This window comes from Lactuca saligna, chromosome 2 (assembly GCF_052625555.1).
Source record: "Lactuca saligna cultivar CGN05327 chromosome 2, ASM5262555v1, whole genome shotgun sequence".
Classification (NCBI taxonomy): Eukaryota; Viridiplantae; Streptophyta; class Magnoliopsida; order Asterales; family Asteraceae; genus Lactuca; species Lactuca saligna.
The window spans coordinates 189,349,445-189,377,180 of NC_136418.1; the positions used below are offsets into that span (position 1 = coordinate 189,349,445).

Below are 27,736 nucleotides of genomic sequence, written 5' to 3' on the forward strand. Positions count from 1 at the left end.
CCTAAGAACTTTATTTTTCGATAATACTTTTAATAGAAACACCAAAATCATTGTCTATTCGACCTTTTTGAACATTCATCATATGCACATATGTGCTTTTTTTTAACGACAAATTTTTTTATAGAAGCAACAAAATAAAACTAGTTAGGAGCTAGCAAATACAAAATTAAGGAAGGATTGAATTCTGTAACTAAGAATTCCAATTAATTCTAACAACGATACGAATGCTCAACAATACTATAAAAAATAAACTGCTTCCTATGCTTATCAAGTCGAAATAAAGTAGCATTATTATACGTCCAAACAACCCAAATAATTGTCATAAACACCGAATCCACAATCTTCCTTTCCATTCTAACCATCGGGGTGACCACCAATCCAAGCTATCATTTCCATGGGAGAAGATAACGTCGAGATTGGCAATTCAAGCCATAGAGGAACTCAATGCCACACTTAATTCGCCACAAAACAACAAAAAAAACAAATGAGAAATATTCTTTATATCAGAATACCAAATAGGACATTTTATATATGCTTTTGCATGATTCACATACACATGTACACATTTTATATGTGCATAGGGTTTTTTTTTTTGTATTTTTTAAAGGAAAAATACTACAAAAGTCACTAAATTTATACGAAAATTTGATTTTGATATTGTGTTACTTTTTGTCTCAAACTGAATACCCCGTTTTCAATTTGTTACAATTTCAACCACTTGATCGGTCAACCCGATTGTTTGCTAACGTGACAAGATGATATGTTAGTTTTGATGACATGATATGTCAACGTTTGTGTGTGTGTGTGTATATATATATATCACAAAAGAAATTAAATTTTCACTTTTTTCTATTTTGACACTCATTTTTTTGTTCCAAATGAACTAGCACAAGAAATCGATGAATACCAATTTCCATAACATTACTAATAATAAACAATTGGACCGTGTTGGGAAGCATACTACTAACAAAACTAAGAAAATATATGACATCACTATCGTCTAGAATCTGTATAACTGTATTTGATCCAGGACATTGAAAAGGTAGACGTATTTGGTTAGTGTATAACCTGGACTTGGAAGCAACCAACACAATTAACCCGACGAAGTTGATATCATTGCTTATATCTACACCAAAGCATGTCTAGTCTGGAGCAATATATTGCATAGATCCTACGATATGTTGCCATTGCCCTCCACTAGAAATGGACACTCAAAAAAAATATCGTATATACAACGTTTTAAAAACCAGTTTGAACTGGTCGGTCGAATCGGTTGGACCAGGAACCGAATGAGGGAACGGTTCAACTAGCACTGGTTTTATGTCTATTTATGAACTGGTTGAACCGGTTAAATTAAATAAATACATATGGAAATTAATCATGTTCATAACAAACTTTGGTTTTTTTACATCTATTTATATATTTTTTTTTGAATAAAAACACATGGTAAATATTATAAAGCTTTTTAATGTGTTTGTATTCATCTAAAACTATATTTGTTTATGTATTATACTTTATTTTATTTTTGGTGTACGTTGATTGATGTAAAACTTACTGTTAGGCGTGTCAAACCCAGCAAATAAATGGGTACGATATACTCCAAAAGATTCCCACTATATTGCACTAAAAGGTAGTACAAGGCAAGTAGTGTTGATCCACAGAGACACTGGACAATCGGTCTAATACATCTTTGCACAAGGTAGTTGTTCACAAAAGATTAAAGAGGGGGGTTGAGTGCAATGATTAAACAAACAAATTAAAAACACAAGTAATCAGCCAAATGAGTGAATTAAATTTAGATTTTGTAAGGAATTCAACTTCATGTAGGACAACTTAGCAATCTGATTCAAAGATGACACAATATTTGTTCAGGTCTATCTAAGTTGGTACTTGAAAGCGTTGACAAGCTCTAACACTTCCCATTCACCACATTAATTAACCACAACAAGCTCTTTTGATTAACCCTAACCTTACTAACATAATCTAAACAAGCTCTTAGAATTAGATTAAAAGATTGCATGAAGCTTTATGTGAGTGTTCCCAACAACACCCAATACTCCTCACAAGCTCGGGAGTATAAGAGCATATGAATAAGATTTACACTAAATTCATTCAATAGAGATCAACTTAATGCTTGTTACTTATTCAATTTTACAAAACAATTATGGATTTTGTAAAAGAGATAACTTTAATGACCTAACCCTAATTCAAATACCCAATAAGAATCACAATTAGAATCAAACATTCGATTAAAGGAAAATCAAATTCACTAGATAGAAATTAAGAACAAACATCAGGTCATATGATTGAAGTCACTACCAAGAAGTCAAAACATGAAATTGGAGAAACTAAGGTTCTAGCCACACATGGCTAGAACAAGATCACAAGTTTAAAAGATAGAAATAATATGCAATTACAACTTACAAATACTAGAAATAATGTTTCCAAATGACTACTGATGAAACCCTTATAATAACCTTCGAAATCCCCTCACAAAATGTGTTCTGATATGATGTGTGCGTGTGTGTGTGTGTAAAAATAACCCTAACCCCGTAATATCAAAGATAGGAAAAACTGTCAAAAGTCAATTTTTGGGTTGAACACGGCCCGTGTCAAAATAGGCTAAACTGACATGGGTCGTGTTCAGCAGTCAATACGGCCCGTGTTGATTTGCACTAAACTGACACTGCCCGTGCTCAGCATGGTCAACAGCTTCTTCTTGGTCAAACACACCCCAAGCCCACTTTTTAGTGTAAATCCAACACGACTCATGTACTCCTCTAACTCCAAATCCAAACTTGATTTTTCCAATTTATCCGTTCTTCGTCTGATCATCCCGAAATCTTCACCAATGCTTCCCGACACTTCCCAAAGCGTGTTCTAACCTGCGGTTTACCTAAACAATATGAAAGCGTTCAAATAAAGTTATTCTAGAGACTAACATGAATTGGATGAAATGCACGAAAATGAATAACAACTATGCTAAATAGATGCATAAATATGACTAAAAGTTGTGCAAAAAGGTGCACAAAATGCACCTAACACTTACGGTTATGTGTTTTAATGTATTTGGATTGATCTTCAACTTGTATTTATGTGTATTTTTAATGTTCAAACTTATGGATGTCTATGTATGTGTATGTAAATAGGAAATAATATTAAAAGTTATACCGGTTGAACCTGAAACCGATCACCCTACCGGTTCAACTAAAAAACTGATTTTAAAACATTATGTACATGTACTCATTCTAGCACGTGTAATGAAGGTATTAAAAACACAAATATATTGCATATATGGAACAAAAACACACAAATTCCCTATTTTGTAACACTCCATAACAAACCTCTAGAATATACGTCCATTCCGGAGTCTATTTCGGAATATACTTTTTCAATCCGGAATATACGGTGTCAAATTTCGGACATAATTCCTACTAACCACCACTACTCCGAAATGAAAATAAATACTTCGGAATATCATATTCTGGAATATACTGAGCGACCAAGTCTGGAATGTTCTTATGTACTCCGAAATATGCTATTTTGAAGAAAATTATCATTTTACAAAAAAAAAATGGTTATTTTAATTAATAAAGTCGTTTATAAAAATTAGTTAACTCAATTTCTCTTAAATAATTACATGTGATTAGTGGCTTATGGCCATTTGATAATGATATAATAAATACATATAAAAAAAGTCACGTGAAGATGGTTATTAATATTTGGTATGGTAAATAATTTGTATAAAATAATTTTTTAATACATAACAATTTATGATTTATAGAACTAAACAATACAGTATTTTAAAGCATTAATTATCATAAATAAAAAAAATATATTATGTATGAATCAATAATCTCAGTTTCATTGAAGTAATTGTATCAGTATTGATTCCTTATTCATGAAAGTTTATACAGAAAAATGAAAACGTGATAAATATTTATTTAAAAAATTAAATAGTAAACCAAAAAAGGAGAATTAACCCACTTTTTCAAGCAATTAATTTTCAGTGCTTACGTGTCGCTTTAATTAAAACCCCTTCAAAGCTTCAAATGATAAATATTAATAAAAGGGAAAAAGAAAAAAAAAAGTAGGAGCAATGGGTAAACAAGTAATACTAAAAAACAGTTACATGTATGCTTGTGATAATAGATAAAATATTCTCTCTCTCTCTCTCTCTCTCTCTCTCTCTCTCTCTCTCTCTCTCTCTCTATATATATATATATATATATATATATATATATATATATATATATATATATATATATATATATATACTAATCATAATTTTGTATTTTGTAATAACAGCTAAAATAATTAGAAAATAAAAAATTCATTCAAAATGTCTATCATAATGTTTCAAAATCATCATTTATGTAAGTCATTATTTCACATATTATTACATGGTTTGTAAATATCGAAAACATTGTGAGCATCCTTAGTCATTGTTTCACATATTATTACTTGCTTTGTAAATATCAAAAACATTGTGAGCATTGTTAGTCATTGTTCCACATGTTATTACATGCTTTGTAAATATCGAAAACATTCTAAGTAATGATAGTCATTGCTTCACATATTATTACATGGTTTGTAAACATAGAAAACATTGTGAGCATATTAGATAACGAATTTTTGAGATGATATAGTTACTTAAACTTTTAGTTAAAAAAAAAAAAAAAAAAAAAACTTGAATTAATGAATAAACTTTGTTCAAATATACGAGCATAAAACTTTTAATTTAAACAAAACATTTTAAAATCCAAAAATTATTTCAAATAATTTTTGGAGTTTTAAAACTTTTTTTAAACTTTTATGTTATTTTATAGTTTATAGTTACTTTTACTAAACATTTCACATAAATAAAAGCTACAACTTGCTGCTATCGGCATCCATCTAATTTTACTAAAAACACTCAATAAAAATTAATTTAATATATATGATAATTAATTAAATGTACTTAGCAATATCTTTTTTACGACCAATATTTTTTTGATAGAAATGAAAGCACCATATATCTTTACTCGTAACTTTCCATCCATACCAAAGTTGCAAATGGTAGAGGGGTAATAAATGGTCACAACTATACACATGACACCATAAATGCAATTTCAACCACACTGAAATGAATTATAAGTATCTCACTTGAAACCTTTTCAACCCACAACTCCTTTGAAGAAATTAAAAGTCTTGTCCTCTCTCTTGCTTTCCATCTCTAACCAAACAATGGCAACCCAAATCACAAATGAAGAGAAGCATTTGAAGGTAGAAATCCTAAACAAGACACATGTCAAGCCTCAAAAGTCACTTGGGAAAAAAGAGTGTCAACTTGTGACATTTGATCTTCCCTACATAGCCTTCTACTACAATCAAAAACTGTTGATTTACAAAGGTGGGGTGGATAAGTTTGAGGACACTGTGGAGAAATTGAAAGATGGGTTAAGGGTAGTTTTGGAAGATTTTCATCAGTTGGCGGGAAAGCTTGATAAAGATGAAGATGGAGTTTTTAAGGTGGTGTATGATGATGATATGGAGGGGGTGGAAGTGGTGTCTGCAACTGCAGAAACCATTGAGACTGCAGATTTAATGGATGAAGATGGCACCAATAAGCTTAAAGAATTGATGCCTTATAATGGTGTTTTGAACATAGAGGGGCTTCATCGTCCACTTTTATCGATCCAGGTATTGTTGACTTATTTTTAAATTATATTAGTATTTTTTTAATGTTTATTTGTTATTAGCACGAATGATTTAAGTTTTTTTTTATCAGAACAATTGTAAAATACACATGTTTTCTAGCTATAATACGCAATCTTTAGTTGTTGAAGTCAGACACGAGAAAAAAAAAAGTATATTAAATATAATTTATTAGAAATAAGTCGGTTTTCTATGACGAATCTCAAGTAGTGATCAATATGGTTATTCATAAATTTTGTTCTCTTTTCTCATAATAATTATTAGATCTTTATTTTAATACATGACAATTTATATTAATGGCCATATCTCTCGAAGTTAAATAGACTAATTAAGTCATTAACTGTTTGTAGTTATCTTTACTTGTTAATTAAATTAATAAATGTTTTTTTTACTAATTATGCATCTTGGACAAAATTAAGCAATTAGGAATGTCAAAAAAACATTCTAATAAAATACTTATAAAGTTGATGGTAGAATGGTAGGTTGGGTTTGTTTAAGGTTAGAGGATTTATTGAAGATAAACTCTTATACTAAATTAACACTATGCGATCATAAACGAAAGAATATTATCAATGGAGTCTATAGATTAAAATATTTATTTCAATTTTTGGATTTTATAAATTCCAGCTATAAAATTCCTCAAAAATCAGAAATTATTTCTCATTAAATATTAAGATCATGCAATAAATGAGTATTTTTGACTTTTCATACCTACCAACTTCGTCTTTAAACTCATTGTAATAAATTGCATTTTAAGTTGTTCAATATTATTTCTTTTTTTTTTTTTTTGCATTAATAATTATGAAATATTAAATACAGGATTTTCATAAAAGGTATTTATCTTGTTTTTAAAATTTAAAATTTATTAGCAAATACATCATTACAAAAGTAAATTAATGTATTTGGGCTTTCTTCCAGATAACAAAGCTGAAAGATGGACTTGTATTGGGCTGCACGTTCAATCATGCGATCTTAGATGGCACATCCACGTGGCACTTTATGAGCTCATGGGCCGAAATCTGCAACGGAGCAAAATCCATATCCGTTCAGCCTTTCCTTGACCGAACTCAAGCCCGAAACACGCGCGTGAAACTAGACCTCACACCTCCGGCGCAACAAAACGGCGATGCAAAGCCGGCAGCGGCGCCACCGTTGAGGGAGAAGATCTTCAGGTTTTCGGAATCAGCAATCGATAAAATCAAAGCGAAGGTGAACGCCAACCCACCGGAGGGATCCACCAAGCCATTCTCCACCTTCCAATCACTCTCCACACACATATGGCACGCAGTCACACGCGCTCGCCAACTCAAACCGGAGGACTACACCGTCTACACTGTCTTCGCCGATTGCCGGAAACGAGTGGACCCTCCAATGCCGGACAGCTACTTCGGTAACCTGATCCAAGCAATCTTCACCGTGACAGCCGCTGGATTATTGCAGGCGAATCCGCCTGAATTCGCGGCGTCGATGATCCAAAAAGCGATTGATGCCCACGATGCGAAGGCTATTGAGGGACGGAACAAGGAGTGGGAAAGTAATCCGGTTATATTTCAGTATAAGGACGCCGGCGTGAACTGTGTCGCCGTCGGGAGTTCGCCTAGGTTTAAGGTTTACGATGTGGATTTCGGGTTTGGAAAACCGGAAAGCGTTCGAAGCGGGGCAAATAATCGGTTTGATGGTATGGTTTATTTGTATCAAGGAAAGGATGGTGGAACGAGCATTGATGCAGAGATTAGTTTGGAAGCGACTGCAATGGAAAATCTTGAAAAGGATAAGGAATTTCTATTCCAGGAATAATAATGAACATTCAAATCGGTGTCGGGTGCGATTTGTCAAAATTCAAGATATTCGATTTCAAGAATAAAGTCAAACATGGAATTGAATGGAAATGTTTATTTATTGGATTTTAATTTAGTTCATAAAATGTTTAGATGTCATGTGACATGAATATGTTATTACGTTGGTATATTTTGTTTTATTTTTAGGTTGTTTCTGTCGTTAATTTTGGGGAAAATAACTATGTGTTATGAGCTTATTTTAAGAGTTTTCAATGTGTGGTTTGTATACATGGTTTTTTTTTTTGGGTAACTATTTTTTTATACACATCTAGGTAACAAATTTGTTGGAAATATCCACATATGATCATTATTGTTGGAAATATTGTTTAGTGACCCTTGAAAATCTGAAAATCGTGATAATCACTTTCTAATCAAAATATTTGGGTGGTACTCTCAAATCCTTAATTGGATAAGATTCGGATTAAATCAGAGATAAAGAAAGAGAAAGAGAGGATATGATTTCGTGAGTACCAGAAATGAAACCAAAACTGAATTTAGATCTTTGTCTGAAAACTATCATATGACAGTTTAAAACTGTCACAAAACCACTAAAACGGTCATAAAACGGGTCAACTGAATAAAAGTCAAAATTGGGTCAATTATTTAAAAAACCAAATTTCTAATGCATTTTTTATATAATAACATAACCTATATAAAAAAAAATTGAGCTGACCTGGCAGTTCGATCCCAACCAGGGGCTTTCACCCCTTGGACCCCGCTCCCAGGGGCACTGCCCCCGGACCCCGTTCGTTCAGGGGCTTCCCCCTAAATGACAGTGTACTTTGATACTTGATCAAACTTAAACAAGTGTGTACTTCATACCTTCCTTATTTGTTTAATATTTATCAAGATCACTTTTGGTCAACAAAGTAATCTCATTACACTTAAATAATGTTGATGATAACAAATCACTAACAATTATGACATGCTATAGCATGTTAAATTCTAGATGTGAACATTTTCAACAAGTTCGTTACCTAGATGTGTACAAAAAAAATAGTTACCCAAACTTATTTTTTTAACTTGGATGGTCCCTACTGTTTATTATTATTATTATTATTATTATTATTATTATTTTGCGTCTTTAGTCTCTATCTTACCTAAAAAGACTAGTGTGCCCTTATTAATTTATTTTTTAATTAATTTTCTTATTTATGTATTTATTTTTTACATATTTAAAAAAAATAATAGACCCCACATATATGTATCTCCTCACCATCCTATTTCTCATTCTACTCAATTCTATTTATTTTTCATCTTTAGTGATATCGACGTCTTCATCATCATTTCTTTTTTCGGTCCTTCAACTTCGTCGATTCAACACCACAACCCACTAAAGATGAAGATACAGTAGGATATGGATATGGTGTTGGTTCGCCAGAGTTGAAGTACCAAAAAAAAAATGGTGAAGATGTCGATGTTACTAAAGATGTAAAAGAAATAGAAGTTGAGGTGGATGAGAGATTAGATGGTGATCGGTAAGACCCAAATTAAATTTCTCAAATGTGGTTTCAGGTTTATGGTGAGGAGATACAAATATATGGGGTTTATTAATTTTTTTAAATATATAAAAAATAAATACATAACTAAGAAAATTAACTAAAAAAATAAATTAATAAGGGCACAATAGTCTTTTTAGGTAAGATAGGGACCAAATGCGCAACAAAAATAAACAGTAGGGATCATCCAAATTAAATTTATCAAATGTGGTTTGAGATTTATGGTGAGGAGATACAGATATGTAGAGATTATTAATTTTTTTTAATATATAAAAAAATTAATTAAAAAATAAATTAATAAGGGCACAATAATCTTTTTAGGTAAGACAGAGACCAAACGTGTAACAAAAATAAACAGTGGGTCCATCCGAGTTAAAAAAATATAAGTTAGGGACCAAAATAGGGATGAGATTAAGAACCGGAAACCGGACCAAAACCAGAACCGGTATAACCGGAATTTTCTTAAACGGTCCGGGTATTATGTTCCAAAATTACTCTTATCCGGGTTTCGGGTATTTCAGGTACGGTTCCAATGGATCCAGGTAATCCGGGTTTTTGAATCGGATATATTTAAAAAATCGGAATCGGGTTTAATGGAACGGATCCGGTTTAGTAGGCCAAGGAACCAATTTAGTGTCTAAGGAACCGGTATAGGGCAAGGAGCATGATTATCTTTGGTGATCGACAACTCTCGCTTTTCTCTTGCTCGACGTCGATAAAGGATCCTCAATAGTTGTGATAAAAAATCATCAAATACATTCAATCTCGTTTTTTTTTTCTTTTTTTTTTTTGTTCCCTGTGATCGACGACAACACCACTACAAGACTGACTAAAAACACAATTTTTATTCTCCTCTGTGATTGACAACATTCATCTCATTTTGATTTTTCTTTTATTCAATCACAATTGAACTTCAAATCAATCTCTTACACTTAATTAAAGAGCAATGGTGGACAATTTGGTAGATAATAATGAAGAAACACACGTAAGTTGTAAAAAAAATTGATTTCATTTGTCATGATGTTTGTGTTTTTCTGTTGTGTTTCAAGATTAATGTTAACATTCAAACATTATGTTATGTATTGGAATCAACTATTGATATTTGTGTTTCAAGATTAATGGAATCAACGTGATTTACACTTGTGAGGTGTGACTATGCATATAGAAAGTTAATAAAGCAATCTTGGTATTCCAGTTTGCGATTCCATTCTTCTATCTAATTCCATTCTTATTACGAAACAGGTGATCAATCAGGGAATCTCAAAAAGGTTTGCTTTACACAAACAATATTGATTATGTCCTAGGGGTATTTTCGGAAAAGCTGTCATGTTTTAGTTTTGGATGTTTAGGATTTTGTTTTGAGTAGAGGTTAAGCTAAAAACATGCAAATCATCAAAGGGACTTAAAAAAATGTGAATGAATCTTTAGAAAGTGCAAATAATAGGCAGGGGTATTTTTCGAAGTTTTCTTATTTAATAGTTTTTATTCCAGATTTTGTATTTTACTATGATTGTTTTGTGTTTAGTGAAAGTGGACCCTTCGTGTGGTATTTTTTATGTAGCCCAGAAAACGTTTTCAATCATTAATACTTAGGCTCTAAGTATTTTTTGTTTATCCCCTGTTTTCCCAGTTCGTTACTTGAAGTTCTTCTTATTGTTACATTCTTTTGTTCTTCTAGGTGTTACCTTTGTACACAAGTATATTGGTTAGATTAACATTAATATATTTATTAATAGACAAATAAATATTTTATTTTATTTTATCAATCCAAAATTGAATTTGTACTTTTGTAGTATTTTAAAACAAGAGATAGATGATTACAATAATACAAATGATTGAAGTAGACAAATATATTATCTTAAATTAGGAATTAGATTACAAGCAGATTGAGATAACATCATTTTATAGATAAACTAATTAGTACACCAAACAACATAGTATTTTACAAACAGACAAGTTAAACATTAAGATCAACAACATTGTACCGAAACGTACTGCATGACCTTTGGGTATAGTGGTAAGAAAGCATGGGAAGATCAGAAGGTGCTGGTATGGTGAATTAAACATTCTTTTGTTCTTCTTGGTACAACTTTGTACACAAGGTGCTGGTAGAGATAATCCCATGTGATTATATTTGATTCTTTTTGCAGCCCCTTCATTACACATGATTCATCATAGATAGAGATATGCATCCTTGTTATGAAAACCATCACTAAATAAACATTTTGAACAAAAAACAATGCCAAATTTAAAGGTTTCCGGTTCCATTTTTGTGTTTCCAGTTCATTCCGGGTCTAATACATGTATCCGGTTCCAACCGGTTCCATACCCACTTTACCCCAGACGATACCCGGAACCGGTTTCTATATACCGGTCCGGTTATCGGGTCTTATAATCCATCAATTTCGGGTCCAGGTCTAATGGTATGGGTTTGGACCCACTTTCATCCCTAGACCAAAAACACAAATTCTCCTAAACCATAAGGATCATTTGAGTAATTTATTTTTACTTTTCATTTTATTCATATTTGGGCATATATTTTTTTGTATGCATTGTAACATCTGGACTTTCAGGTATATTATTTGTTATTTATTTATTTACTTATCTCTTGAGCTACTCTATGAGTCGGTGTTCTAACTCGTCAAGTAGAGTCGCGATGTGCCACGTGGGTTTAATGACCTACTCGACGAGTCCGAGGAGCCGACTTGTTGCTTAGGCGTTGGGATGAGAAACCCTAAATCCCCGGGTTTGGGGCCTATTTAAAGGCACTTATAGCCTCATTTATGGCTACACTTCCCTGAGAGCAAACCCTAAACGGCCATTAAGCTTAGAGAGAGATAGTGTTTTCCTAATTGTGAGTGTTTGGTGCATCTTGTGAAGAGAATATAAGAATTCCAAGCCAAGGGACAAGAAGGTGCTACTAGATCTGAGGTTGTTTCACTTTAGAGCTTCTAGGAAAGGTATAAATCTTGCACATTTCTCATTATTTTGTATAGATCTCATGATTTTGTGAGTCTAGGGTTTTTCCACCCAAATATGAGGACCTTGAGTGTTTTATGTTCATTGAGAGGGTTGAACTTCAAATCTGGACCATGTGAGGTCCCTAGAGTCCAAAAGTCCCTGCTTTATCCAACCATAATAGTGATCTTGAATGAAAACCCTTTTTAAGGTGTGTTATGGCATTTTAAGCTCAAAATGTCATGTATGAACGTAAAGCCTGTGACTTTACGTGATATATGAGCCTTAGGAGTGTAGATCTAGAGTTTGGGAAGGTTCTCTGCCTTGGAATCGACTGAATGAGATATGAGTCTGAATGGACTCACCGAGTCGAGGAGTCGACGCGACGAGTCGGATGGGGTTGTCCCGAGGGTTTTCATCGTGCAACAACTCGATGAGTTGACGGGTCAACTCGGCGAGTTGAGCCAAACTTTTGAGTAATTTTGTGGATGGCTAGCAGACTCGTCGAGTCCCATAAGAGCACTCGACGAGTAGGTTTAAAATGGATTGTTGACTCGATTTCGACTTCTATTGACTTAGGGTTTGGTCAACCTTGTCTTTGGGAAACCATGGAGAGGTAAAATGGTCTTTTTCCCACTTCAAGAGAGAGAGAGAGGGAGAGATAATGATGTGTGTAAACTCAACTAGTTTTAAACCTACTTTTAATTATAAAATTAACACATGAAGGCAGTGGACATATCAATTGTGGTATGGCTAAATAAGTAGGGTATCGAACTCAGGGAACGGGAAATTAAAACTAATAACTAATATTATCTAAAAGACAAGTGATGAAAATAGGGTGTTCTCTAGTTTTACAATACTAGAAACTTTAACTAAAACTTAACTAATTAACCAATAGTTGAAAACACGTAAAAACAACTAAATTCAATGATCAAAAGGGCTTCTGTTTAGGTTCAACTCATTTACTCCTATGGTTAATTTTTATGTTAATGTAATAGATTAATTGTTATTGGTTACCGATTATGGTGATTAGGTTCACATTCGTTATTACCAATCCTTACAAAATAGATTAATTTAAGCAGTGATCAAATGATTAAACTAATAAACCTCCTAGTTCCATTATTCGGATTAAATAAGACTTGTAATTAGCTAATTGAATTGGTGATTCAATTAACCTCTTGTTGTTGGTGTATCAATCAAGCTCACACATTAATTTACCCATTCTCTAGTTAATTCTAGTTTCATATTCATTATTCCTAGGCATATAGCAATGTGTTCACATAAATTTATATGAGATAATTAATCAAGAGATGTTCATGTAGCTTAATTACTTAGCAATTAACAGAAAATGGTTATGGTTAATGCATAAGGGTCTTTAACAAGCTTAATTTAACAAAATCACCAATTAACAATTAATCAAAAGAGTGTATCAAACCATAGGATCAAATTCGTCTTCCCTAAATAGAAACTAACTAATTTAGTTCATGATTTCAATATATGAAAACCTAAAAACGAATCTAAGTAAACCTAACATCATTCTATTCAAAAGTAAAGTGGAAAATTAACTAGATTTCCTTATTCTTTTCGAGATTAAAGGATTAGGGTTCTTCACACGTTCTTCTGATCTCCAGCAAGTTCCTTAGTCGCCAAGTAAGTTCTCCAAAAGCCAAAGAGAGCCTTCATTCGGATTTGTGGCTTCTATTTATAGATATCTCAAAACAAGGGCTACTCGTCGAGTAGCCTACCGACTCGTCGAGTGCCTTTGTTGAATCCGTATGCGGCAAGGACTTCACCCATTTCTTCGCGAACCTTCGTATGTACTCGTCGAGTAGTCGTCCCTACTCGCCGATTAGCTTCAGAATTAGGCATCTTCCTTCTTTCTTCCATTCATGAGCTTTCGATCGTAACTCTTGCTTCCTTTTGCTTTCGAGCTTCCCTTCTGGACTGAAAATACAATTTGAACATTATTAAGTACCTTTTGTACATAATATGTAAATAATTAGCTAATAAATTATATAAATCTATACTAAATATATAGCTAAGTGTGCAAATATCAGATAATTTAGTAAATTTGTGATTTAAAGAGTTAATTAGATATAATTATCTTATGTGATTAAACGGAGGCTAGATTTGGTGATTCGTGTGCAAGAAGTATTCTTTCACTTAGCTTACTTACGGGGTGAGTCTTCTCACTATACTTACCAAGAGTGGTATCTTTATGTAATTGAGTTGTTCTATGTGTTTATCTGTGTATTGTAATATTCTACATTATGTCTTTGTGATTTATGTTGAATATTGTTGCTATGAGTTTACTGAGTTGGGACTGGAGGGTTCCACTGAGACAGTTTAACCAAAGGGTCTTACTGAGTTATGGCCTAGAGTGGCTAATGAGTTGTGTTTGGTATTTTGGGGAACTCACTAAGCTTTGTGCTTACCGTCTTATGTGTTTCAGGTACTTCTCAAGATCACGGGAAGGTGCCAACTTGATTGTACACATACTGGAGATTGTTTTATGATTTAGAGGGTCCTGGAGTTTTATATATTGTTCTCTTTTGAACATGAGTTTTGGTGAATTGATATTGGCATTTTATGGTTTATTTATTAAAATCAATGTGTTTTGAAATTTAAAATTTGGTCGTAATGTATGTGAACACTTCCAACAAGTTTGTTACCTAGATGTGTATAAAAAAAAGATAGTTATCTAGATGTGAACATATCGAAATGTTAATTACCTTAATAAGTCATTTTCCCATTTTTAACTGATGCTTATATTTTTAACTAGGTGTAAGATTCATGTATTAAATTGGTATATATATATATATATATATATATATATATATATATATATATATATATATATATATATATATATATATATATATATGAAATTCTAAACATTTGAGAAGTTTGAATTTATAATAGAAAAATATTTAATTATTAAAATTAAATTGTTTTTTTTTTCTTTTAAACTAAACAAATAATTTAGATAATTAAATAAATGAAACTAATAAAACTTTAATTTAGAAAATTTGAAATTAGAAGTAATTCAATAATGAAATTGATATGCATTTATTATTACAATTATTACATTTAAATATTATGTGAAAATTATTAAAATGAAAAAAAACACACACAAAATGTCATGTGGAAAAAAATTAATTGAAAATAACCACAAAATGACATGTAACCAAATCAACGAGAGTGTGACATGTGGCAAAACGTTCTTTATTTATTAGGGAGGATTCTATTATAAACTTGCTATAATAATTGCAGTAAAAAACCAACGATCTAAAATACATTTATCCGAAAGATTTTTAAAACAAATATAGTCAAAATCATTAAGTAGTATAAGAGTTAAAAAAGATGATAATTATAATCAGGCCTGGCCTGATACCTGGGCGAATTGGGCTATGGCTCACGGCAGCAGAAAAATTGAGGCATAGTTTCATTCCAATAAGTAATGGTGTACATATGACTTTGGCCCAAAATAAAGTCCAATATTGACCAGTGTCTTGCTGGGAGGTTCGATGACATTTGAGACGTTATTGGCGCCTCTTGAGAAACATAATCGCAAGACCTATTGATCGTCTAGAAATACGCAAGTCGTAGAGATCGAGGAGCCTATAATTGGCTGAGTATTTCATCCCTGTAATCTGATTTATGTTTCATTCTCATTCTAATTTATCTAATTCTTTCCTAAACCTACTACATCCGGGCGGTTTGGAGACCCAACTTTAAGCAAACATGAAACATGAAAGACTTACGAATTTTGAGGTTTTGGTGAGTTCGACTTATATTCTGATTTTTTTTTTCTCATTCTAATTTCTAATTTGTGTTTGATTTTCTAAATTGGGTGAGTTCAACTCCTATTCTAATTTCCTTTTTATCATTCTAATTTCTAATTTGTGTTCGATTTCTGTCTTGAGTGAGTTCGATAATTTGATTGTTGTTTGTTTCAAAAGTTTGATTACTTCTTGTTAGTTGTTGGAGGACGATGACTATAGAAAGGCTTGTTGGAGGAAAAGTGGAAATAATAAAGGTAAAATATAATAGAATAGTTGGATTTGGAGGGTAATTTTGGAAGTTTAATTATAGAATTAATTTGTTGTTGGCTTATTTATTAGTGTGAAAGGCCTTTGTTTTTGCTGTTCATCTATTATCTAGTTTTCTCTATTGATTCGCTTTCATATGGATGCACATTGATTTTTGGTTGATAAGTTTGCATAGAAGTGTATTCTAAAATGTTGCTACGAATTCTGGCAATAAGGTATGATTTTGTTGTGATAATGCACTTTGTTATAAAATTGGCAAATTTTAACTACTATTTTGTGATGTTATGTTATAGTTTGTATATATTGGTTACAAGGTGAATTGGTTTATACTGAGGTGATTTGGATGCTAGAAATTGATGTTTTATGTTTGGAATGTGCAGTTGAGGTTAAAGTTCATTTGGTAATTGAGATTGACAAGGTGATTCAGATTTTGAAGTTAATCATTAAAGTCTTCGTGATAATGTGCATCTAGGCTATTGTTGGGCTAGTTTAACTCATGAAAGTTTAATGCTATTGATGGGTTGCTCATCAAAGTATATTGTTATTGCTCATGAAAATCTTTAAAGTATTCTCCATCCAAAGATCAACTTCTAGAGTGGTTTTGGTTTCTTACTTGTTTAATATGTCAAAGTCATTTAATATATTTTGTTGTAGTGATATGGTGTAGTTAACATTTTTTTTGTTTTTGTTTATATTAATTATTAACTTCTAGCCTATGCCTAGCTTTTTTATAACATTAATAATGTATTTGTTGTTTCAAAAACAAAGATGTGTCATGAATTGTAAATATTAAATAATAAAAACAATTATTTATGTGCATTATTTTATCATATCGTCTGGGGCATGAGAAGGGCATGAGAAACTAGTGGGCCGGTCCTGATTATAATTGAATAAAAGTTGAATGAAATGTAAGTTGTGAGTGCGTAGAGTTGAATGAAGGAGTTAAATGATTATTAAATGGTTCAGTCGAAAAAACAAAATGGTGAATAAATGTTTAATGGGTTGTAGGTGATGTTGTATAAACGAGTTATTATAACAAAATGTTAAATACAAAGGGTTGAAATGTAAATTTATATGAAATTGAAATTGAAATGTCAAATTTCAAATTTGAAATTAATAGTCATTATCTCATGTTTAATTTCTGGAAACAAATTAATGATATTTCGACTTATGTAATAGATTTTCCACTCTACTATAGATTTATGTGATAGTTTCGATCGACGACCAAAATGATGATGGCAACTTACTTCCCTCCGAATTCTTCTCCTTCTTTCCCGACCTTCCTCCACAACGTCGATCTCCCTCGCTCACTCTCTCTCTCTCTCTCTATCTCTATCTCTCTCTCTCTCTCTCTCTCTCTCACACACACACACATTAAAGTCATAAGGTAGGGCGTCAATGAATTTAAATGGACAATATGAGAGGTGCGTAGGTATTGGACTAGTTCCCTTTCGAAGTTATCGCTAATTGTAGGTTCAAACTAGGGAAGATGACATCGAGTTGTTGTATGTCGTTGCAATAGGAAAAATACAAACATCTTTATGAAATTTATAGATTTAGTCCATAGGAATTAACAAGCTGACTTTAAACTCCAAGTCTAATTGTCTTACGAATTTGATTTCCAAAAAATTACAATTTCAACCTTGAAATTATATATATATATATATATATATATATATATATATATATATATATATATATATATATATCCAATTAATATTATAACTCTTAATTGTTACACCCCAAACCAGAACGGCGGAATCGTTCGAGGGTGGATGACTTCATGTAGTATCGTAACAGTTGAATACATAGTAAAGAAAGTAAACACAACCATCATATATATAATTTAAGGGTTACATTGTTGGATGATACTTGTTTCAAAAATAAATTACAATATGATGACAAAATGAGTTTAAAACTGACTCCTTAGCATCACTTCTCCAAAAACTGAAGTTTACCTGTATTACTGAATCCATGAGAAATACAAGTAGATTTGAAAGAGTAGATCAACATTTAAGATGGTGAGTTCATAAGTATTTAATGTCAATGTTTGTATAAATTTGAATGAATTTGTTTGTATATGTTTGAAAACTTCTAGAAAATCCCATATTTCCTACTAGTATAAAAGTAGTCTTCTACGAAGACCCGACTATTTCGAACGTTGTTTCTAAAATTCCAATATTTTTCCATAAGTGTATGGTAGTTAAAAAATTCCAAAAAAATATTAAGCAATAATGTTTTTCATGCCTAAAATAGTAGATTTATGCATAAAAAAATCAAACAAAGAAATCGCTAAGACATTGGTTAACCCCGTAAATCAACGTGTTTTTAATACTCCATGTGAGTTTTATAACCATACTATTGACCCAGACTACATGTAACAACGTTCTTCAAGCATTGGAATGTTATGACGTTTGTCACCCCAGACCTGCCGGCCTAACTATAGCTAACACTTTAGGTGCGAGATTGTCAATCCCGTATAGATCTATACACAAGTATCATGCTCTCCCTACAAGAGATTATGGTATATAATACAAGACTTTAACTACATACTCGAAAGTACGTGAAGCTGAACGTCTCACAAAACTTAGTATCAAATAGATTTACGTATGAAAAGTTCATTTGTTCTTGTATATGAAAGTATTTCCTTGATATAGTACTTATATTATGTAAAATCTCTTGAATATCTAGTAAACTATACCTATTATAGTTTTTCTCAAATGTATGATTCGTTGTATGATAAATCCTAGTGCAGTATCAGCTTGGTATGTAGGTATAACATTTGTAATAGCACTATTGAACATTTACACACCAAAATATAAATAAAGTGTTTGATATTTGCATAACAACATGTTTTTACTCTTAAAGGACAAAATGTTATTGAATAGGTGTTGCATGCGAACGTTTTCATATGATAGTTATGAATCACATATGATTTGTTATATAAAGATAAGTGTAGTAAAAGCTTAATGTTTTCCACACGAGAGTAACCGTGTGTTTACTTGTATCCCCCCCCTTTGAAAGTGTATAAAAGCATTTATAAAGTATTTGAAAACGTAGTTGTAGGGGTATGAACCCACCTGATAGATAGAAGAAGGTGAAACGAAAACTGAGCAGAACTTCGACTAAAGAAAGTTGAATTTCTCGGGATTCTTGGGAGTGAAAAACCTTCCTTCGGAACTTAGGTATGAAAATTGGGGTTTCGGGATGGCTTCGGGGGGTTTAAACGCAGAGCTTCGGCATGAGAGAGAGAGAGAGAGAGGCAATGAGCAATGGAATCCAACACATTCGGCTGCTATTTATAGCCCTATATTGGGCGCCACGTCGTGGTACACCTCACCACGTAGTGGTGAGGGATTCTATCCTCTTCCGTTGATGAGACGTTTTCTGACAAACCTGGCACCCATCAGTCACAATACCACGTCGTGGCTTCTTCACCACGTCTTGGTAGGCCTGACAGCCTCAGATTTTGTGTCGAAAACTTGTAAAATTCATAACTTCCGCGTACGAGCTTCGTTTTTAACGTTCTTTATATCCACGCGTAGGTGAGATTATGCTCTACAAATCTCATTTAGACTCCGTCAACAAGTTTTGACTTTATTTTATTTTTATTTATTTTTAACGGGCCGGGACACGAAAAGTCCGTTAAAAATCCATAACTTCTTCATGTGAGGTCCGTTCTCGTCATATTTTATACCGTTTTGCTACTATTGTTGAGATCTTTGATTCTCATTTAGGTTGTATCGGCTAAAAATCTCCCGATCTCTATTTCGAGTATTTTAGCTGTCTGCTGCTATATTTGGAACTTGGAAAAATCATAACTTTCTCATACGAAGTCAGATTTGGACGTTCTTTTTATATACGTATACGGTTTAATGATATCTACAACTTTCATTTAGATACTTAAGGCTAAATATAATTGTATTGAAACTTCACGTTTTACGTTTATCAGTATTGCCGGTTTTTACTGTGACTCTTAGATTGGTCATAAATTCTTCGTTATAACTCGGATTTTAGTGTTCTTTATATTTATGAAACCCTTGATATGATGTTTATCATTTTATGTAACCCAATAGAGACTTTTGAACATTCAAAAATTTGATGCAAATTTCATTACATTAAAAGATATTATAAATTCTTGACTTTTTAGGTCATTACATTGATTCGAAAATATCGGGTTGTCACATTAATAATATCATTGTTATTATTATTCTTAAACGTTAAAATAAATTACATACCGGGAATCGGGAAACGGATGACGCATAGACTCTTCACATAAGTCCACTACCTTACTACTTGTTTATTTAAAATTCATAATCTTTCTATAGCTATCCTTTAATACACAAGATTTAATATTTTTCTCGCAGTTACTCACAAGTAAACTATCACATATCACATACATCTACCACCAAAAGGAGCATCTTACTTTACATACTTTATACTTCTTACTCATGAGGAAGTAAGAAGTATATAAAATAAAGATACAAATAGAAACTATATTTTATAAAAATAACATAAATATGAGTTAACATTATAAAAGACTTTATATATATATATATATATATATATATATATATATATATATATATATATATATATATATATATATATATATATATATTGTTTTTTTATGAATTAAACTTCAACTTTATTTTTTCTCATTAAAAATACATTATATTTCTCTATTTTTTTCATGACTTTTTTTTTGAAAAATCTTATTAAATGTGAGGGTTTTTTTGGAAAAAAAAGATTAGGATTTTTTTCAGAAAAAAATGAAAAAGACGAGAGCTGTTTCTTCTGCAGGGTTTTCAAAAAAAAAAAAAATGGAAAATTAAGGGTTTTTTTCAAGAAAAAAAAATAAAGTTGATGTTTAATCTGAAAAACCCAACAAAATATTAAAAAAAATATCAAAAAGAAAGTAAAGCTGATAAATTTATGATCGGTCTTAAATAAATGAATAAAATGTATAAATAAAAAAACTAATAATACAATTATTTTTCTTACCATTCCACCATGATTCATTAGTGCTCGGTACAAACTCAATATTGTAAACTCAAAATCATAAGACTGACAGGAGTAGAAGAGGCAAGATCATGGAAAAATTGACGTAGAGGATGATGTGAGCAAGAAGAAGTTGAGATGGAGCTAGAAGAAGACGGTTGGCATATGTTGTCTATCTCTCTTCAACAATTGCATGTCATTCGACAAATATTGGGCAAGGAAGAAACTGAGGTGGAACTCCAAAGGCTCGACACTAAACTTGACAATTTGATATACGACACAAGTTTTTTGTATATGAGTTTTAGAATAGTGTTTTGTGTATACTAGTGTCGACACGAATTCTAAATTTGTGTTTCTTGTTTTACATGTGTCAAATATGAATCTACTTGGTTAAACAAGTATAAGATGAATTTAATTGTCACACATGACACATATAAACACGCGACACACACACACACACACACACACACACACACATATATATATATATATATATATATATATATATATATATATATATATATATATAGAAACATGTATACTCACGAATTAAATGCATGTTTTCATAGCTTAAAAAATGGTATTAGATAATACATGTACAAAATTCATGTAAATCAATCTTTTTGCGTAACATGGTTAAAAATGTGTCTATTTATATTGAGTCACATGTCACATAGATTAATTACGTGTTGTGTTCGTGTTTGATATCCAAAACATGTTTTACAATACGTGTCGTATAAATTCATATCTTACACGTAGGGGATGAACCAAAAGGGTTTTAGGGATAGTCAATGTTGCTTGTTAAATTTTCCGGCATAAGGTAAAATTTTTGAAAATTTTTATGATATTTAAATTTCCAACACACTGCCCTAAAAACCACGTATGTTATACCTTTTATTTTTTTCTTTATTCCGTGGTTGCCGACACATATACAAAAACACAAGATGTACTCGACACCTACCCCCAACCTAAGGCTGATGGGAGTGGTGCCGACCAAATCGAGCTCCACCTCAACTCCAACAAGAAAGAAAAGGGGGAAGAAGAGAGAGGGTGTGGATTGCCGAGTGGGGGAAAAGAAATGGGGAAGGAGGGAGGAAGAAGAAAAAGCCTCAGTTTCCCATTATCGAGTTTGACTCCAAGCTCGACACGTCATGTTCACGACTCGGTATTTGACGAGTCCACCTCACTAATGCCGTGGTGCTGCCGATACAACTCTGTCTAGCCTAATGAAATGAGCAGCATTCAAAAAAGTCAATAAATTTGATATTTTTGAAAAAAATAATATTAAAATTAAAAAATAATAAAAATAGCCCAATGAGACGAGCAACATTCAAAAAAGTAAATAAATTTGATATTTTTGAAAAAAATAGTATTAAAATTAAAAAATAATAAAAAAATCAATAACATTTGACATTTAACCCCGTACTTTTTCCAAGTCCAAACAACAGCCTCTACCAAATTCTCACCAGCCGCCAGTTCTCCACTCCCTGTAAACCTTGATCGACACGTGCACAACACGTTAAAACCATCATTACCAACCAAAATAAGAAGAAAAAGAAAGAACGAAAGAAAAACCCTAGCTGCAGATTTCGACCTCCATTTTCACTTCAAACGATTTACCTATTCCACATAGTAAAAAATTTTTGCCCTAATCTTCCCATCGTCTCGAGGTTAACCCGAGAATTCATCTTTGAAGGTATGTAAAGGTCGAATTTTTTTGTCGTAGCTCATTTGTGGACAGCCTTCGATTATCTGTTTTAAGAATTAATTTCGCTTTACTTCTTTAGGGCTTAATCGGTTCACATTGTGCAATTTCTTTGTGTGAAGAGAGTTTCATGATTAATAGTTGATCGGAGTCATTTCACAGTCACCTGCACAATCAAACTTGTAATATTGTGGCCGTATCTATATAAATACGTACACATTCGCCATTTTCTGTATGTGCTTCCTTGCTTGTATGTATTTATACGTCCATGCACACAGTCACATATCACACCAAAGCATACATTTGCCACAAAGAAAAACTCTTTTTTCCTTTTTAGGGTTTTTCTTTCTTTTCCGAAATGACACCTTTGATTTACGCGAGAAGATGAATTCTGAAATTGACTTAGAATTTGTGGAGAAGCTTGATTATATGCTAAGAGAGTTCTTGAATGTGCTACTAAAAGCTACTAAAGTTAATCAATTTTGAGATTTTAGCGAAAATTGAACATAATTACGAGTCTCTACTATCTTAGGTTAAAATAACAAGATTTGGAGAAGTAAGAGTAGTCAAAAATAAAACGACTATAGAGATAAATGTCAAATTACCTACTATTTTAACTGTAATCAGTAGTTATCTGCTAATCTGCTTCTTCAAGTCACAATTTTGAAACCACACATTCAAAAACCCCTAAAACTTTGTATTCTTGTATGATGAGTAGCTTCTGAAATGTGTGGATAGTTTATATGGAGATCACTTGTTACATTTTTTCAGGCATAAAGTCGTAACAGTTTCTAGGCTTTCCCTTCTTGTTGGCTTCAATTTTGATCAGGGCGACAAGGTCTGATGAAGCCCTCTTCATAAAAAAATGCTTGTAGTATTGTTATCTGAATTTAGGGTAATTTGCTAATGTGGAGTGCATGAGAAAGAGTTTCTACTATCATTGTTCTCCCATTACTTCCATATTGAAATCAAAGGCACAGGGTGATTTGGGAACTTGAGTTTCATAAGGCACATGGCTATTGTCAAACCAGAGGTATACCTACTGTAGTAGTTTCTTAGAGTAACATGAAGTCATTATTTCGTTAAAATATCTGTTATAATTCTATTTTTTTTGGGTGGTTTATGAATGAAGATGAAGTCTTTCATCTGGGTAGAAACTCGTGATGGTTCAACTCAACAAGTGGAGGAAGAGGTCGCAATGTTTTGTCCAATGATATGCAGAGAAGTGCTTCAAACAGGCATGGGGTCCTCTAAAAACTATGCTATAAAACTTCCTCAACGAGTCACTACACCTGTGTTGGGCTTAATACTTGACTATTGTCGCTTTCATCAAGTGCAAGGGAGATCTAATAAGGTCTAGTCAACCTCTTCATTTTCATTTTTCATTTTTCATTTTTCATTTTTCATTTCAAAAGGTAGTTATTATTATTTTTGTATAGGAGAGGAAAAGTTTTGATGAAAAGTTGATACGGTTGGATACAAAAAAGTTATGCGAATTGACATCTGGCGCGGATAGTCTCCAGCTAAGACCACTGGTTGACCTCACAAGCCGTGCACTTGCCCGCATGATAGAAGGCAAAACTCCTGAAGAAATACGTCACACTTTTCATCTCCCTGATGATCTTACAGAGGTAAAAGTAACACAACACAAATTATATTTATTTATTTATTTATTATTGGAAGGCTTTGTTTTATTTATTCGTTTATTGCAGGAAGAGAAGTTGGAACCTTTGAGGATCCGGACTAACGATCCACGGATCCGTCTTTTAAATAGGTTATATGCAAGAAAGAGAAAAGAATTAAAAATCAGAGAAAAAGCAAAGGTAAGCAGCTCATAATTTCTCTGTGATCATCTACGTGTTGTAACAATTAGTAATTTAGTATGTCATGTTTGGGTGTTGACCTAGTCAACTATGTGACTCGTAGTGTATGCTTCAAAATGTTGAAGTTGAAGAGGAGCATGAGCGTGTGTGTGTTGATGATCGGTCTGTTGATGATCTCTTGTTATTCATAAACAGTGGAGATGAAAAAGGTATTTCATTTATCTGATATGATATCTATCGCCTTACAAGTGAAATTACATATGTACCCTTTTCAGATTCCAAAGGTGTTAAATCGTCTGGTTCCGGTGCTCCCAAGAACAAAAAGAAAAACCGTAGGAGAAAGGATCATCCCAAGGGCCTTAACATCACTGACAATGGGAATCATAAAAAGGTTGGTTGCTTATCTGTGATAAATAATTGTTTTTTTTTTTTTTTTTTTTGTTAATTAATTAATTAATCTTTTTTAAATAAATGATGGTTTAGGAAACAGATAGTTTGTGTTCGTCTGCATCTAGTCCAAGTAAAATTTCAAAGCTGCTAGAATCTGATTCTCCTATGGCTATTATGCATTCTTCCGACTTTGATTTTGATGATGAGTTGGATCCTGCAATGAAGGAACAACTTGACAGGTTTGTTTATCCCCCCCCCCCCCCCCCCCCCCTTTTTTTTTTAAAAAAAAATCATTTATTTTTTAAGATATAAAATATACGAGTCATTTTTTTTTTTTTTGGTTATGTGTTGTAGGGAAGTAGAGGATTTTGCTAGAAGACTAAACTCTGTTTGGCCAAAAAGAGTGTCGGGGACAGGGATGGGATCATTGGGCCATGATAGGCGCATTGCATTTGCACCGCTGTCTAGAAGTAGCTAAACATCATAAACATAAACACATCCTATCCTATCCTCTTATGTCTTCACTTCTACACTTTACAAACATAATGTTCAAAACTTTCCTTCTTAACATTTGGAGAGAAAGAAAAAAGGAAAAAGGAAAAAAGGAAGCCTTTTTGAATTAAATGACAAAACTATTCCTTGTCTACATCATAACCTAACCTAACTTTAATTCCTTTTTGTGTTCTTGAGTTGGAGATAAACCCAAAGAAAGCCAACGCAATATAAATATATTTATTTTACTATTTTAGGGTTGGATTCATATTGAATTATTTATGGAATCATGCTTCACTTCTTTACTAATAGGTTTTTTCATGCAAACTATGCAACCGCATTTCCAAAAATTAACAGAACAATTTAATCATATAAATTGGAAAAGGAAAACTTTTGTAACAAATTGAAAATCTGGTTGTATGAATCGTTAAGAAATCTTGCATAAATTGGCATAAAAAAGGACAAAAGGAAACATGGACATTTAACCCAATATTTAACACATAAATTTATGTTCTAACTTTGAATTGACCAGTAAGTTTTTTGGCTTTATTATACCGACTTCGTATTTTACTGTTCCCTGTTTATGTGGATTTCATGCCGTCGATTATGTCCACTGTTGGCAATTGGATATAACTAGAAGCTCAATGACTTAGTAATACATAAAGTGTTACCGTTGTTATTTTATAATATGTACCATTTAAATAAATATATGGTCATAAAAGATCACATATTTATCGTCATTTTTTGCTAGTTTGTAACTAACATGATACTCAAAAAGAAATTAATAACAAACATATGTACTCAACATACAAACTAATAACTTTTCAATCAATTTCGGTATAAGGGGGTATTGAAGTTAGTGATTAACTTAGGGAGCAATCATGCTTTTAGACATATATGTACAAATTTCATATTAAACGAGGTATTCATATTGTGGGTATCAAAGTTAATGATATATTCAAAAAGACATATAAACGAGTCTATGTAAGCTTTTACACTATAAATGTGCTAACTTTGTACCATATAAGGTTTTTTTTTTTTTTTTTTTTTTTTTTTAATTGATTAGTTTATACTAAAGCCTTTAATATCACCTAAGTTAAGTGTATCAAAACTTTGATCCCACAATATCACCATTTATTAAAGAAATATTCAACTGAGTAAAACTTTATCATGATAATCTAAAAGTTATGAATTTAAATGTCGTGTACATGTGTGCATATGTTAGTTTCTTTTTGAATCTTATGTTTGTTTCAAGCTAATATTCTTTTTTCTTATATGATAAAGATGTAATATTTTTATGCATGTCTCGTTAAATAAAGCCAACAAAATGAAACAATGGACCGGCGATAAAGAGGGCAATTTCTTGAGGAGTTTGGTGGCTGACATTGATCTGTGTGTTACTGATTCAAGTTTCTCTTGGATCTGGTAGATCCCACTAAAAGTTAACTGTTTTGTTTGGTGGTTGTTGAAGAACAAGATTCCCCTTTCTTCGAATCTTATTAAGAGGGGAGTGCATGCTGCTTTATGTTGTTTCTGTAACATGGGTATTGATTATGTGGATCATGTTTTCTTTGAATGTAACTTTGCTAAAGTTATTTATCTTTCCCCATAGTTCGTTCAATGTAAGTGATATTCTCTGCTGCTCAACTCTCCTCATCGTAACAAAATGTGTTCCCTCCTTAGGCTTTCATTGGTCTACACGGCTCTACACGGTTCTGTGAATTATATTGTGGCTTATACGGAAGGCTAGAAACTGGTTCATTTTCAAGAAAGTTGGATCGAGACAACGGATGCCATTCAAAGCTTCACTTTTAATTGGATTAAGAATATATCTAATTTTGAGAACTTAGATCGGCAACAATGGTGTTGTTCTCCTTTGCTAAATTGTTTCATGTAATTCCTTATTCTAGCGTCTAGCTAAAGAAACTATCTCAATAAATGAAAAATGGCATAAAATGAAAATTAGTAACACTTGATTTGCTCTTTAAAGTCAATATACTTCTAATTGTATCCAATTGACCTTTTTTTTTTGGTTTATTATACCATTGACTACGTGGGTATAACTGATGACATGGAGTCCACGTAGGTGAGAAACAAATTATCCTAGTAAAAGATGAAGTTGATGATGTAATAAAACAGAAAAAGGAAGTTTGGTTCGATTTGAAAACAAAGGAAACGAAAATTTTAGGTTAAAAATAAAATCCATAAGATTAAATTTTCCAAAAATTGAATCCAACATTTCAATAAAAAAAATATCAAGCTTCATTTATCAAATATGAAG

The 27,736-nt window shown here is 32.2% G+C and overlaps 2 protein-coding genes across 4 annotated transcripts; both read left to right on the plus strand.

The window, feature by feature from the left end:
- The first annotated feature begins 5,144 nt into the window (after positions 1-5,144).
- Positions 5,145-7,763, plus strand: PEL3 (HXXXD-type acyl-transferase family protein). The gene is made up of 2 exons (XM_078977266.1): positions 5,145-5,682; positions 6,616-7,763. The coding sequence occupies exons 1-2, from the start codon at positions 5,227-5,229 to the stop codon at positions 7,492-7,494; spliced, it is 1,335 nt and encodes a 444-aa protein (XP_078833392.1). The 5' UTR covers positions 5,145-5,226; the 3' UTR covers positions 7,495-7,763.
- A 14,767-nt stretch (positions 7,764-22,530) lies between these two features.
- LOC145028573 (SKP1-like protein 20) lies at positions 22,531-25,587 on the plus strand. Of its 3 annotated transcripts, XM_078977268.1 has the most exons (10): positions 22,531-22,741; positions 22,833-22,982; positions 23,522-23,783; positions 23,883-24,104; positions 24,190-24,381; positions 24,463-24,573; positions 24,677-24,782; positions 24,849-24,964; positions 25,057-25,202; positions 25,318-25,587. In XM_078977268.1, exons 3-10 carry the CDS (start codon positions 23,763-23,765, stop codon positions 25,439-25,441), a joined length of 1,038 nt encoding a protein of 345 aa, XP_078833394.1. In that variant the 5' UTR covers positions 22,531-22,741; positions 22,833-22,982; positions 23,522-23,762; the 3' UTR covers positions 25,442-25,587. The 3 variants fall into 3 exon arrangements, with proteins under 3 accessions (XP_078833394.1, XP_078833393.1, XP_078833395.1); XM_078977267.1 differs by lacking the exon at positions 22,833-22,982; XM_078977269.1 differs by lacking the exon at positions 22,833-22,982 and having other exon boundaries at positions 23,580-23,783.
- Positions 25,588-27,736: the final 2,149 nt, after the last annotated feature.